Consider the following 16,162-nt stretch of genomic DNA (forward strand, 5'->3'; position numbering starts at 1 on the left):
GTAACTTTGACTTTTGCAGGACAGAGAAATGAAAGTTGAAGCTGAAGGAAGGATAGGGAGTAACTTCAGCGTGCATGTGTTTTCTTCCAAATTGGAACCCTGAATTTCTGGATATATTGATAATGACACCACATTTTAGTTACCTAGTGGTTTTCTTTATAAATACCGCTGTTTCCTTAATGAAACACAGGACTTAAATTACCTCCCTTCCTTGTGATTGTCCCCTCTAAAGTCAGAGTCTGTAAATGATTCTACTTACACATTTGTATGTTCACATAAGTGAATTTCTTTCCCATCTTTCAAAGATTGTTAAAGGCTGCAGAAGACTTGAGACCTAATTTTAGTTTATGAATAAATTAATTCCTAAAAAAGAAATCTGTTCTTAAGCTCCCAGATAACATTTTTAGTGTCATGGATACAGGCAAAAGAAAAGACAAGAACGGTTTAAAGGCTGTGATTTTTCCTCTTTAAATCTTCAGAGAAGGAAGGTAAAGGGACAATTTGCAGTTGGACTGGTGACTTCTGGGGGCTTGTTCCATGGTGAGATGTTCTGCTGTCTGCAAATAGGCACCCTGCAGCTGTAAAACTTGGACTTGTGTGTGTGCTCATTTATGATACCATGCCTGTTGGTTGGTTTGGGGTATTTTTGTTTTATATGGGTGGGGTTTGGGGGAAGGGGTGAGGAGGGAGTTTGCTTAGCCTGGGTGAATGTTCTAAAACAATGGAGAAACTGTTCTTATCCGGAAATGAGCAACTTGACTTACATGAAACACTGTAAGGAAGGAGTGAATTATAGGATCTCATGTGTCGCAGGTATCTCTGGTGGGACAGACTGCTAGGATTTTATTGTCAGAGAGGAACATGGTTGTTTTGATGTTATTGCTACTTAAGGGTGGCTGGTAACACAGTGGTGCTGTTGGTACAGAGCTACTGAGACTACTGTGTAGGTGTATCCTGAGAGGACAGTTTACTGATGTCTACCTAAAATGCAAAGGAGATGTGCAAAGCTGTTCATTATCTCTGCTCTAGGGGTCAGGGGGTTTTCAGTATGGTGCCAAATCTAAATGAGTAGATAAACAGCAATCGGTACATACTCTTTCAGTAGCCAACTGCATGATGGTGACGTTGTGGTATATAAGCATAGGTTATATATAGTATGCACAGCTGGTAAAGTGTGTTAAAGTGGTTGATGTGTTCCTCCCAATAAGGCAGCTGCAGCTCAATTGATGAGCTCTGCTGGGGAGCCCATGTCCATGCTGTTAAACCTCATGTGGATGTGTCCAAATGGTGGGAGTCAGCCAGGTGCAGTCAGGACAAAGTACTGCAGCCAGCCCTCGTGGGCAACTCCAAATTGTAGCTGAACAAGAACAAATACAATTACATTAATAAAACTGCATCCGCAAGAACAGCTTCTTGTGTTCTGCACTGACAGTGATGTGTCTGGAGGAGATTAGTGGGCTAGTGCTGTAATCTCGGTTATGTCTTTTTTCTTGCCTTCTTTTTTTTTTTCCTTCTTTTCCCTACTATGATATCTGTTAACTTGACTTTGGTACGCTTAGAGGAATGCAGTGGTGTCTTGTTGGTGTCTTTTAAGTTGTGTGACGGGAAAGATGCTTCAATAAGAGCTATTAATTTTGACATGAGTAAGGAGATGCACCCTGTTTTTGGCCTGTCTTAGTGCAAGAACAACACCTGTTCTTTCTTGCTTCCTAGGAGCCAATATGTAGTTTTAAAGTGTTTCTATTTGCTTACTGGCTTACAGAACTGAATAATGTGGGCAGTAGTACTTCTTCAGTTACTGTGGTATTCATTTGGGAGCATACGTGCCCCGTGTGCTGGATTTCTGAACAGTCAGGGCAGTATCCCCATCCCCAGTGCCTGCTGCAATGATCAGAGTTGATCAGAGTTCAGATTTGTTACACCAACGTGCTTTAGTTTTGGGTGAAGATAACTTTGCTGTGATTGCATGCAAGCTAAAAATTCATCCTTTGAAATCTAAACTTGCCGTCTTCAGATAGTATTGTTATCCCAGTATTCAGTACCAGGTCACCCAGTCTCTAGAAAGATGTACCAGAATGTGCTTTGCTCTGCAGTTGGGGTGATAAGTTACAGACTGCCAGTATCTGGTGGGTCCTCGTGCTTAGGCGATGGGTGACACAGGCGTTTCATGGCTTATTCTGTTTTTAGGAATTGTTTTTTTTGGAGGGCGTGTGTGCATGCTTAAAGTCATTAAAACCAGGAGAGAAATCCTGTGAACAAGGATGATCCACTAAGTTTTATTCAGCTTGCAAACTAAGTGCTGTTTGTGCTGCATGGAGTTCTAGCTAGAAGTTGTTATAAAACTAGTTTCTAGAGGAACTAAAACTAGAATTCTAGAAACAGCTGGGAAAACTTTGGTAATTCCTAGGAATTACTGGCTCTGGGAGTTGAGGAGGAAATCTGGGAAACTTTTTTTAGAATTGAAAAAAAACCTTCTAAACCTTACCAGAAGTTCAGAGAAACTTAGCAGTTACTGGAGACCTTAAAAGCTGCTAGAAACTAAAAGTTTCTAGGGTTCCCTGCTGGGAAGTTCTAGGAGTTACCAGAAATCTCTAGAAAAGGCTGGAAATTTGTGGGACTCCAGTAAATTCAGTGATTCAGCTAGCAATTTCTACAATTTATGAGTGTTTAATAGGAATAGGAAAGCTGTTACCTGCTATCCTTTTGGATAAAGTGGCAAATGGTTTTACAGAGGTGAAACCTGTTCATCTTCCTTAAGCTGTCCAAGCTTTAGCATCTTACTCGATGAGTGTCCTGTATGTGCCTGTCTTACACACAAACTTGTTTTATTTCTGCAGTCCTATTTTGTTACGGATTATGATCCAACGATTGAAGACTCCTACACCAAGCAATGTGTGATAGATGAAAGAGCTGCGCGCTTGGACAGTAAGTAGCCCAGCTAAAGTGTGGTACTGACAGCCCAGAGCTGTAGCTATTGGTGCCTGTGTTTACATCTGTATGCATAAAACGTAACGCAGGTAAACGAGTGTGCAGCATGCAGTTTTTATGTAAGCGTGTGGCTGATGAAAGCTAGCTACTTTTGTTTTATTAATGAGATACTCAGGATTTGAAATGCTTATGCCTTACGTATGTCTAAGTGTCTCTCTTTAAAGTAAATTGGATATTTTTTTGAAGAATTATTCCCAAAGCCTCAGTGACTACAAAACTAGGAGAATTTGTGTAACTCCTGGCAGTTACCTGAGTGACATGGTGGAATGAAAAACACATCACTTGGCTGTTGTGTTCTGCCTCTCCCAAGTGCAATATAAATGCTTTGCTTTAAAAGTTTGTTCTCCCTTGTCAGTGATTTCTTTAAAGACAAACCAGCAACCCTCCCAACCCCTATCCCCAAATATCTCTAAGTATTTTCCAGCTGTTTCAGCTGGTTGTGAATTAGCAAAAGTCCACCAAACTTTGTTGTTCAGTTTGTTTGGTAGGTCTTGAATTGTTCAGTCAGTCCAGTAACTTGTTTGGAATATTAGCAAAAATCCAGTAGTATCTGTGAAAAGTGATTTCTGCTTAGTTAAGATATGCAGGAGAGGCTTTCACAATATCCTATGAGGAAGGAATTATTTTTTCTCACTCTACACTCTTAAGAACATGAACTGTAATAATCAATGTTTTGCTTATGTTCAGTTCTGGATACAGCAGGACAAGAAGAATTTGGAGCCATGCGTGAACAGTACATGAGGACAGGGGAGGGTTTTCTGCTTGTTTTCTCAGTCACTGATAGAGGAAGGTAAGCCCGATGTCAAATTATTAAAGAAGTTGTAGTTAATCTTAAACTGCTGCTTATCCTTTATTGAAATAATTTCAAACAGAAACATTAAGTATATGTTCACTTCTAGATTCTTGGTGTGACGCTCTTTCAGCTCCTGATGAAATCCCATTTTAAACCAATCTCTTGCTGAAAGTATCTGTCCCATGCAATAGAAGACTTGAAAGCATACAGACAAAAAATGACAACTCTATTCAAGCACTTCATTACAGTCCAGAATACTAGTTTCCTGGAAGTGACAGAAATTTAAACTAAGGGCAGCATGCTATGATCAGTTCTCAGAAATATCCCCTTGCTGTGTGCTCTTCAATGTTGAGTGGCTGGCGCTGGATTTCTGAACAGGTATATGCAGTTCAGGGTACGTCTCCGCACTCTTTTACAGGCAGTGCTCACTCTGTTTACTTCCATGAATTGACTGGAACCTGCATAACTGATTGACCACAGACTTGAAATGAAATGTATCTTTTTAGAAGCTCATGGAGCTTGCTCAAGTAGCTCCAGATCATTGTAAGAGTAGAAAAATGCGGTGTATATGCAGTCACTTAATATTTGAGCTGTGATCATCCTCCATTGAGCTTATCAGATATGTAAATAATAAAGGAGAAGTGCTCAGGGATCTGTCCTTCCACTTTTTCAAGTTGCAACAAACAGAAGAGCAATAAAATGACAAAAAAAGTCTGTGATTTTTTCCCCCCTTACAGAGTCAATCTAGGCTTTAATAACTTCTAATCTTCTAATCTTATTAATAGCTCTATCTATAACGAGTATCAAGATAAATATTCTGTGGTGCATGAGCGTATTTCCATTGGATCTGTATCTTACACTTAATGCTGCTAAATGTATAAATTCATCTTGATACACTGTCTAGAAGAGACTCAAACTTCTGTCAGAGATCTGGGTCTGTGCATTTAAGATATACTGAGCACTTGTGTTTACAGTCCTCTATGACAAAAATATTTATGTTGATTTTTTTTTTTTTTGGAAGTTGACATGTGATCTTCTTGGTTTGTCTAAAAATCTCAAGTTTTTGTTTGCTCTTCTTCTGGCTAAGGTTCTGCCTTGATTTTTAAGCAGTTCTTGACACATTAAACCTGCATATCACTTTCCTCTCTGAAATACTTTCAAGACTTCTGAAGAGCAGAGTTTTCATTTTATTTCTGATAACCATTGGATTCATGACTTATCTTGCCTGTCAATGAAATATCTGCTAGTAGTGTATGTCCTGCTTGAGTGGTGGAAAGTAATTCTGAAGCAAGAAGAAAACTAGGTGACTTAGTTGGTAACTTTCTCTTCCTCCAGTTGCTGTAAACTTCTGAGTACTAAAGCAGTGTATCTAAATGGAGGTCTAGCTATGTGCAGTGGCATACCTTCCTTCTAATTCACCCTTCTTCTCATGATTGCTTTATGTGAATGATGTGGATTGGCATTGTCATATTTGACTATGTAATTATTTTTTTTAATGCAACTTTCTTACTTATGATCATCTTGCAAATCTAAGTGCAAATAGATTCAGACTATATGCCCGGAATTAAATACAGTGCTTGGAAAAGCCTGGGCTCCAAAGGATATGTGATTGTCTGCAAGCATCTGTGCTGAAGCTCCTATTGTAGTAATGTAGCTTTAACAGTGTTTACTTGAAAGCAGTGATTTCTCTCCTCCCCCCCTCCCAAATCCTTATTTAGGTCAGAAATAGCTTTTTTAATATACTGCCCCTGGAGAATCTTTTTTTTTTTTTTTTCTCACCTTCCCTTAAGCACTGCTGGAATATTCTTTACTGCTTGAACAGCATCACTAGCTGATGTAGCTTGGTAACTGGCAGGCTTTCTCAGCATTTAGCTCTGCCTTTTGTCTGTTCTTCAAGAAATAAAATTTTCCAGCTTTGATAGCTTCCCCCAGAATTCCTAGAAGTAGCTGTGGAGGTTGCCAGCTGAAATATTGATCACCAGGGTCTCATAGACTGTAGTTTGAGTATTCTAGCCAGGGTTGAATTCCAAAGTCAATGTTTGTAGAATGGACTGTGGTTGCTTGGTTGTCTTCAACACATTGGCACCTGGATGCCTCTAGATTGAGATGCAGTAAGTGTTTTGCTTACCCTCCAGCCTCACCTAAGTCCCTTGCATAGCACACTGCTAACTTGAGGATTTTTTTTGTTTGAGTGTTGAATGATTTTGTAACTGGTCATGCTGTGACAGTGGACTCTTTGGTGGAGTGCCTGCAGCTGTCTGCTTGTGTGGCATGGCAGGGCAAGTCCTAATAGGTGACTCATCATTTCTGAACTGCTGCAGAACCCAAGAATCTATGAATTAGTACACTGATGCTTTACTTACTTTCTTTTACAGTTTTGAAGAAATCTATAAGTTTCAGCGACAAATTCTTAGAGTGAAAGATCGTGATGAGTTTCCTATGATTCTAGTTGGTAATAAAGCAGACCTGGACCACCAAAGACAGGTAATTCATTTGCTATTAGTTACTGCTCACTTTCTTCTAGAAACTTGACAGTTTTCTTCCCAGAAATAGTGGGAACAAGAAACAAATGAAAAAAATCATTTTATACTAACTCCAATGCATGAAACACAACTACACTCAGTTTCTATACTTGAAGAATCTTGGAAGCATGATGGCATTCCACATACAGCACATCTTCTGTCTGACTCAGTGAGGTTATGTTGAGACCAAGTCTATTCACATACAGAGTTGAGAGCTTTCTGTCATGACTTGATTACTCAGGCATGAACATGTCTAATTCCTGTGTTCTGTTACTCACCATAGCGCGCTGTGCCAAGCAGAGTGCATTCCAGCACTAGCTCTAACGATCCCAAGACTTCAGTGCTGTTGCTTTTACCTTTCACTGCTGTTATATATTAAAGAGTAGCCATTTGCTATTTTCTATTTGGCTACTCATCTTCTGCATAACTGACTTAAAGCTTACCAGGACATGATTTAGTTCCTGTTCACGAGTGCCTACATTGACTTTGTTCTTTGCTAAATAAAATATTTTCTCTGTCAAAAACCAGTGGTTGAAACAAGAAAAAAATAGGCTCAAAACAAATAATCTTAAAGAGTTTAGTCGGTTAGTACATTGTTGAATGAGTTTCTTGAATACTACATAAAACCTTCCGTACAAAAAGTTCCTGTTGAGTGTGCTCCCTTGATTGTCACAGCCTGTTTACCTCTGAATCTGAGTAGACAGGTCATGACAAAATTTAAACCTATGCTGAAAGATAATTTCTTAAAACAAGTTTTCACAGAAGTGAAAAGCTGACAAATGCATCAAAAGTAACTTCATGTACTCGCACATCTACAGAACTATCAGCCTGTTCCAGAGACAGACTTGAAACTCTTTTACTCCAGTTACCATCATGCCTCCATCAAAATTCCCTTGCAGGTCCTGGAACATTAGGTACTTTATCTCATGTACAAGTGTTGGCATGGAAACCATGTAGGTCAAACTGAACTGTTCTGTAAAGTCTAGTTGCTGAAGGACAAACATCCAGATGCTTTGGGAGGGAAATAGCATCATTGCTGTCAGCCCTGGTTCTCAGAGGACACCTGCAAATGTAGTTGGTAATCCTGTAGATCTATTTCTAGAAACAGTTATGAACTTTGTTTTCTCTCCTCCACCCTCCTAATGTTATTACACCGCATCTGTTTCTCCCTTAAAGGAAGAGGTGCCTGTCAGCTGTTCCCCTGCCAGTCCCTCCGTACCTGATTCCTAGCTGCTTTTTCGGATGGTAATGGGCTGGTACATATTCAAGCTCAAAGCAGCTGTTTTCAAATAGCATAACTTTGCAGTTTTGCTGCTTATAGCTGAACACAAATAAAAGCATATGTCCCCAAAAGCTCCTTTTGCTTTTTATGGCTATATTAATTGCCCTAATTGATTAGATGCTGACGAGCATAATTTTTGGTGCTATCACTCACACAATTTACATGCAAATTGGTGGATTTGTGAATTCCACCGTAAGTTGGCACTTAGACAGCTGTAGCTGAAATAGCACTTCTAGGTTTGCTGAAACAGCTAGTTATGTGTTCTTAACTCTTCCCTGCCCCTTCCCCATTACATGGTGTGTTTCAGTTGGCCCTAAGTCAGTCTGAAGGAATGGTTTGGGGATGCTGAGCTGACATAATTGGTTCCCAGAAGGGAGAGGCTCCCCTCCCTCTTGACCTCACATTCCCACTCTTGCCTTTGCTGGCCATAACTCTTGAACCACTTTGAGTTGAATCATCTCTCTAGATGGAGAGAAAAACAGACAAGCTGCAATGGCTTTCTGGGACCTGTATGAGTTAAATCAGCTTGCAGAAAGACTGAGTGCCAGTGCTCTGAGCATGGGAAGGGGTGGGACTGTGATTCTGAGCAGAGCAGGGAGGAGTTGGGGTGGGGGGAAGAAAGTGAGACTTCGTCTTTTGGCAGCATTGAGCAGTTAGATGTTATCAGCTGGATGTTAAATGCAGCCAGAGCCTCTGCTCTGTCAGTGGGGTTGTTTCTGCTCCATCACGTGAGCTCTTGATGCAGGCATCCCCTCAGTGAGTTGAACCAGCTTCCTGGTCTGGCTGATAACTAGTGCTGCCACCATGTCTCTCTAAGCCTCCCCAAGCATGGAACAACTTTAATCTGACAAGCAAGGTCTTCCTGGTCTGGCTACAGGTTTCCTGCACAAGCAGCCCTGATGGGAGGTCTGGGGGCAAAGGCAGGAGTACTCCCTTACCTCGGTTAGGAGTGCTGGAGTGAGTGGGAAATGCAGGGTGTCCTCATTCACTTGTGGCAAAAAACATGAGAAGTGCTAGTCCTCTGTCTTTTTGCATTTTCAGTCTGACGGTGTGTCAAACCTCACTTCAACAAGGCTAGAGTGTCACACAGTCCTTTCACTTACCTGGCAGTTCTACAAGAAGTCTCTTGCTCTCTTAACTTCCTGAATCGCAAATGTACATTTTTCAGCTTCAGGATTTAAGTAACATTTTTAGAAATTCAGGAAGCTGGGTATGGGTTTCTAGAGCAAAATTGCTTGTACTAGGCATCTGCTGTCCGATTCTGAAAGACACGAGGCAAACTATTGGAATAATTGAGAACACGTGCTACCTTTAAGAGCATAAAACTAAGTTAAAGTCATTTAGTGTGTGTTTCGATCAGCAAACAACACTCAATAGACACTGGAGCCCAGAAGAGTACATGTACAAAAGTTTTGGATGTCTCAAGGGTCTGACCACACCTTTATGCAAGCAACTGTATTTTGTAGTTGAACACAGTACTATCATTATGATGCCATAAATTTGGAAGCAAATGTTGCATAGCTAATAATCCGTGTGTGGTGCCAGCTGTTTTTTGCTGTACAGCAGAATTGCACGGACATTAGTGTGATCTTGATGAAGTGTTAGGGAGGGTATCAAAGGTGTAGTCTAAAGTGGTGGTGGATGTAATATACTATAGGCTAACTCACAGGTGTTTTTTGGAAGAAGAGAGGTGAAATAGGAATTTTGGAGTAGCAATTTGTATAGCTAGCTGGAGTTAAGCACGCTGCTTGTAACTTTTCTCTCCTTTGTGGTATTGGGAGGCAAAGTTCTCACTGAAGTTGACATAGAAAAATTGGTTATTCAAGGGAGCAAGCGTTAATCTTTAGAATGTCCTTGTATGACAACAAATAGTTACCACTGGTTCCAGATTCCCTGATCAGTCCTAGGTTGGTAACTGAAACCAAAACTGAAGGACCTTGTCTCATTATTCTTTCCATAAAGTAAATGCTGTGTAGCAGTCTTTCTCTTAAATGGATTAATTTTGTACAATTAAACACTGGATGTTTCTACAGTCAGACAATTCAGTAGAATGTCAGATGTTTTAGTAATAACCAGTACTGATGGAGGAGTGGACTTGTCAGTGCAGGATATGTATGACTTTTTGTAGGTAACTGCTAGCTTAAACTGGGACAAGTCTGATCGTTCCCCAGATGGCAGAATTTCAAGGAAAATCCAAATTGCAACAGGAATCTGAATTCCATTAACATTTTGTTTTGGTTGCCTTGGCTATTATAAGCTCTGTAAAAAAAGTGTGACAATAACTTCTTGAGGTAGTAGATTTTATGGTCATGTACAGTGATGCCTCTGTTCCCACAGATGGATTGTAGCTTCAGGTCTTCCCATGGCTTGCCTGATCTTGAGCTTTATAGATACTACATCAGATACCTTATTGTATGCTCTGGCGTCTAATTTAGAGCATGGGCACTGCAAATGCTTCCATAGTGTGCCTAAAATCGAGTATTTTTTTTAAAGTGATTTTGTTGAGGTCACTAAAACTGACCACAAGCTACTTGACAATGTACTTGTAAGACTGACAAAAAGATTGATTTGGAGTTAAGCAATTACAGGTCTTCTAGGAAATACAGTAAGGGCTTTAATGTTGCATCTATAATTTCTTAAATGCAGAGTACTGTGGAAGTGTAGCTTATCTTTATTATAGTGTTGGTTTGACTTGTACTTCTAACGTGCTTTAGACACAATAATGAAGAAAGTAGTAACCATGTACGTTTAAAGTCTGGATTCAGTTTCTTTTCAGGTCTATACATTCCTTCCCAGTTACTTATTTTTATTAGACCTCAGTCTGTCACTTTCTGGGGCTACAGTTGACTATACTGGGATGACGAAAAGTAAAGGGAGTTGGTTTTGCAAAAGCTGCCATATCCATACTTGTTTTTTTTTCTGGTGAATGAGGCAGAGGTACATAAAAGTGTCTGAATATCCTAATGCAAATTCTGGGGGGTTCTGCAATGTCATTGACATACTGGAAGACAGCTATGAATATTTCTCAAACTGTAGCCTTTATAAGCTTTGGAATAAGGATATTTCAACATCTGGGACTGGAAGGTAGAAGCAGGTTTGGTTTAGCTACTGGAGCAAAAATCCATAATATTGTTCAGTTTTCAGACACCAGTGGGGGACTGAAAGATCCCGGTCATTCTCACTTTGTGCCCTGCAGTTAAAAATGCAGTTCCAGAAGTTGAGCTTGGCATTGGTTTGTTTTTTGGGTTGTTTTGGCTTCAGCAGATGGTGGTAATACAGAAATAAATGGAGAGTTTCTGTGAGTGTTTGGAATCAGCAGATGCATCCTGAGTTACTCTAGCTAATGGCACAAGGTGATGGAGGCTCCTTGTAGAGTTGCATGAGGGTTTAGTGGGATCAGCCTTCAGTTCAGCAGTAAATATATGAATACAATACCAGTGAGGGCGCTAAGGACAGGGGAATCAAACATGTTGAGATGCTGTGCCTGAAGGCTCTCAAACAGTGTGTGTAGCTGTTAGGAAAGTATTTTGCAAGCTAAAAGTACTTCTAGATCTTACAAATGCTCACAATGGTGCTTTTCTATTCCCATCTATTTCTATTTCTGTGTAACTTCTTAATCTAAGTGAACATCTGAGTGCCTTTTCAATGCTAAATTAAAAAGAAACCCTAATTTTTTTTTTATTTTATTTTTTTTGTTCTCATTATATCGGTCCTCTATGTGCTGGTTTAATGTTTTTGTGTGAAAGCTGTGTAATCTTTGACACTTCTTCCACTAGCTGTTGTCTTGGCAAGATCTGTGTTACTTCCTTTATCACTGAAAGCTGCCCTTTCCTCCCCGGCCCTGTGGGTGACCTTCCTGTTGAATCCTCGCAGGCCTTGCATTGCTCAGGGTGGCCGCCTGTTGTCCGACCTCGCTGCTTTCTACTTCATCCAAAAATATGCAGCCATCTCCTTTGGTTTTGCCCTGTGACCAACTTACTCCCCCTTCCTAGAATGGTCCACTAGCTTCCTGCCTTCTGCTTCATCACTGAACTTCATACCAACTCTTTATGACACTCATTATTTCCTCTGCATCTCCCTTCCCCTGTTATCTCAGGGAGTGAAGAAGTAGACAGGGTTTCTTTAATATCTATGGGTAGCCTGAAGTCTTCATGGATTTTTAGGTCTTTTATAATTGAAGCTACATTTAAAACTAAATGTATTAATATTTTGCTGTGTCATAAATAGATTTTTTTTTTTTTTAATTTTAGTTAAATTTAGTTAAAATTCAGAAGCTAAATGTCAGTTCTTGTAATAATCTGAATATTTTTTTTTCCCTCTAGATTTAGCTGGGGCAGGAAGAAGGTGAATTTAGCAATAGTATTCACAGTTCTGTTAGTATTCCAGCAGACGTTGACTGAAACACTTTGAGGGGGAATGGGGAGCTCCTGTCTGCTTGTGAAGGAAAACTCGGTCTTGTTACGCAGAAACGATGTGAAGACGAGGCAGCTGCAGTGAGGGATATTCCTTAGAGTCTTTGTCTATCGCAGAAATTTTTAAAAAGTCATCTTCACTTGCATTTGAGAAGCTGTATTACGTGGATTTGTTTCCTAGTTTTACTATGTGGACAGTGTGGAAGCTATTCCGTGGCCAAATAAGCATTATTGTTTGAGGAAAATAGACCCTTAACATGTGTTTGTAGCGTCTGCTGATACAAATGTGCCTGCAGAAGCCTTCAGCTTCATGATTGATGTCTGTTACAGGTGACACAAGAGGAGGGTCAGCAACTAGCACGGCAACTTAAAGTAACATACATGGAAGCCTCTGCAAAAATCAGATTGAATGTAGACCAAGCTTTTCATGAACTTGTCAGAGTTATAAGGTATGATAACTTTATGATAACTTAAGACTAGATAATTAATGCCCCTACATTAATGGATAGTTCTAGCAAACGTAATAGGAGATTGCTGAGAAAATTCTACCTGCTGTTACCTGCAAACTTCAACTGATGTTCTCCATTATAAAATATCACTGCATATTGGGAAAAATGTTTACATTAATGTAAACATGTATTTGAAAGAGAATTTCTTCACCTTAATCTTTCAGATTTTATTGATCACCCAGTAAGTAAGCCTGCTAAACTAAATCTGAAATTGGCCTTTTGTAAAAAGTGTTTCTTAAAAAAAGGCAACCAACCCCTAAAAAACTATCACTCGTTTAATCAGTAGTTTGAGTGTCAAAAGTAAGTCCATCCTCTATAATAAAGTGTAAAATCAGTAACTTTAAATACAGTATTTATTTTTATTTAACTGAAAAAGATTCTATGAATTTAATTTGAAATATCTATTTCCAGGAAATTTCAAGAACAAGAGTGCCCTCCTTCACCAGAGCCAACACGGAAAGAAAAAGACAAGAAAGGCTGCCATTGTGTTATTTTCTGAGAATCCCAAGAATCAAGCTATCAACTGCCAGATATTTTTTTTTTCTTTCCATCGTCTTACATCACTTCTGGTTTTGGTCTAGCCTTATATGTGCATGTCCTAAAAGTGGTCACCAGAATAGCCTTAGTCCAAGAAGCTGGCAGAATAGTTCCTGAAGAAGACTCAGTCATCCTGGGGCAGACTTCAAAACAAAACACTAAGGCTGCTTCTTTAATACCACAGTTCCTTCCTTCTCTCCCTTAAGAGCTTGCACCTTGTGGAGTTTTATTCGCAAAGGAGATGAAACAAAACCGTGTAGGACAAGATGTTGAAGTCATGCATAAGTTGTCTCTTGTGAATTAATTTATTTTTACTTCTGCCGTTTCATTAGCTATTACAAAGACCTATATTGAAGTATAGAGAATACTTTTTAAAAAGGGGTGGATTGGCTTTTTTTGCCCTCAGTTAAATTAGACGTGAGTATTCAGCTAGCCTTAAGAAACCTACACTGAATTTCATTGTCAGCAAAGATTTTCATCTCTCATTTATGCTGCAGTTTTATTTCAGTGGCCAAAACATTCTACTGTATTTATTTTATGAATCCAGAACAGCTACAGGATAATTACTACTACTATTAGGATATGGCCAAATACCTGAGCTCATTCTGGATTGAGGCATTTCAGCTTATTAAGAAATTTCACATCATTTGTTTGGAAACAAATTGTGTCTTCCTTTGTATTTCTGGGTAAGGGATTAAGGAAACTTAAAATTGTAGCTGTTTTTGTTTCATGTGATATAAAAATGAATTTGATCTTTCCATTGTCAGAGATGATTAAATGTTTTTGCTATATACTTTTATACATTATTTTCTTATCAAACTAGTTAACAAGTATTTTTATATGTTTGTAAGCAAATATGCTTTCACAGCATAACTTGTGTATATGTAAAGATGAGTATTTAATTCTCACAGTTCACTTTTAACTGACAAAATGTGGGATTTGCCAAACTGTGGTAAACTTCTCCTTACTCTTCCGGTTACACCCAAGAAGGGCGAATTATGTGCCTGCCCAACACACCCATAGAGTAAAATCTAGTGTTGTGTTTTAATGAATTTCAGTATCCCTTACTAAAGACTGACTATTATGTGAATTACTAAACTGTAAGACTTTTAACTGATTGTTGAGTTAAACTGTGGATGGTTGTTTAATTTTGAGTTCTGTGGATTGTGTTTAAACAATTCAAGAGTATGTTCCCTGATATTGAAATACTGAGTGGTATTGCACAGTTGTCACCTTACTGAATGTGTCCAACAGTTCTTTGAAACTTGATTATTAAGCAAACCCTTGTATAACTTCAGGTGCTAGAATTAAAGATGATCTAACCATTACTGGGGGTAAGCATATTGCCTCTTTCTGAATCTCTTCCAAAACCTGATTTTTTTGTGGGTGGGGGGAGAAGCGGATGATGGAATCTGGTTTGGAGGTAGATATGCATGTCTGGAAAGCTTGGAAGTAAAGAATTTTAACTTGAATCATGGTAGATGGTAAAACCTGATGTTTGTTTTGACTTAGAGTATGTAGTCAGTGCTCCAGTCAATGATCCTTTTGTGTTTTCAGGCTGTACTCGCTGTCCAGTGCTCTGCTGTAAATCTGTTGAGACGAGTGCTTAAACAAGTGCCAGTTACCTTTACTGCAGGAAAGCATCAAACCTAGAAGTTACACTAGTGCCATGCATAGCAGAGAAATTTTAAGGTTTTTACATTGAGTTTAGGTTGTGTCATACTCTTTGAGGGAGTGGGTAGCTTTGTATCTTCCACCCTCCCCACTTAAATACAATTACTGGTTGATCAAAGGCTACTTATGAACAACGTGTAGAAATTTCAAAATAGAAGTTATGGTGGAAGTACATTTGGGAGATGGATTACATTTTTCAAGTCAAATGTAAGAAATTACAGCCTGTAGCAAACACCACATGTTTTCTTAAATATGTAAAGCTCTCTGGAATTAAGTCACTAGATGCGTGGCATTAGAATGAGTTAAGACAACAGATGACAGCATGCGTGTTGAGGCTGAATTTGTGAGGTGCAAATATCTTCATCAGTTTTTTCCTTTTTTTTTTTTTGACCTTTAACTCAAGATAGGTTGGTTTAAAAAAAGTACACTCTTACATAGGTAGAGCTTGTGAAATGTAACTCTTTGTAATACACAGAAGGTGAAGAGCACCACACCCTTGCTTTTCCTCATATGGAAAGCAGAATAGCTTTGAGGTGGTTGATGCTAAGCAACCTGCTCCGATCTGCTAAGCCGCCTTGTAAACATGGTAGACTTTTTAAACAAGTTAAACAGAAGTGGGACCACCAGCTGCTGCTGTGGAATTCTGCTCAAAGTTTATTAGCTAAGACAGTTTATTCCTGTGCGTGTGTTTAAGGCTTCTGCTGGAGAGAACGTGCCAGGAAATCTTCACGTAATGTTACGGTCTCTTTTTGAGACTGGTTTGTATATGGCACGTTGGGCAGCTGTTTGGATCCTACTCTTGAGACCTGAAATACGTATTTAGAAAAGTATTATCATGGGAATTTTTTGGCCAGTAATGATGATCAAGGTGGTTGTGAGTTTGAAACAGCTTAAGGTATTTCAGTGGGTTGCTTTTCTAGTTGTTGTACCTGAGGGTGGTAAAACTGTAGAGCTGTGTAAGTGAATGATCTTCCTATCAAAGTTGTTTTCCTTTCAATTTTTCTAATAATACAAGTTTACAGTGTCTTGCGGGGTGCAGGAGGCACCGTGCAGTGCACCCTGGTGGTGCCCTCCCTCTTCCTGCAGGAGAGGGAAGGCTCCTCTGCCACCTCCTCGTTGCACTTGGCTGGTCCTGTTGGCCATGTAGAAGTGGTGGGTGTTTAGGCTGTCGGGCAAGAGATGATCAGATAAATGCCCTGAGCAAGGCTGGCTAGCCCGGTGTAGGAGCATGTAATGAGCTGAGCTGCTGTGAAAGGGTTGATAAAGCAAAACATATTTGGAAGGAGTTAATGCCCACTCGTGCCAAGGAGAACTCCGACTTGATGCGTGGCCTTGTGGTTAGTCATCATTGATAAAGTTCAAGTCTGGATTCAAACAAAAATATTAGCTAATGCTTTCTTGACATCAGTTTATGTGACAACACTTCACCAGTGGCGTAGCTGTAG

The 16,162-nt window shown here is 39.5% G+C and overlaps 1 protein-coding gene across 1 annotated transcript in view; it reads left to right on the forward strand.

Moving 5' to 3' along the window:
- Positions 1-14,512, forward strand: part of RRAS2 (RAS related 2) — a 42,815-nt gene extending 28,303 nt beyond the window's left edge. Inside the window, exons 2-6 of the mRNA XM_074148680.1 lie at positions 2,838-2,925; positions 3,676-3,778; positions 6,157-6,265; positions 12,328-12,446; positions 12,918-14,512. Coding sequence (XP_074004781.1) covers positions 2,838-2,925; positions 3,676-3,778; positions 6,157-6,265; positions 12,328-12,446; positions 12,918-13,005 — 507 coding nt within the window. The 3' untranslated portion in view covers positions 13,006-14,512. The remainder of the gene's footprint in view (positions 1-2,837; positions 2,926-3,675; positions 3,779-6,156; positions 6,266-12,327; positions 12,447-12,917) is intronic.
- Positions 14,513-16,162: the final 1,650 nt, after the last annotated feature.

Source organism: Numenius arquata, chromosome 6 (genome assembly GCF_964106895.1).
Source record: "Numenius arquata chromosome 6, bNumArq3.hap1.1, whole genome shotgun sequence".
Classification (NCBI taxonomy): domain Eukaryota; kingdom Metazoa; phylum Chordata; class Aves; order Charadriiformes; family Scolopacidae; genus Numenius; species Numenius arquata.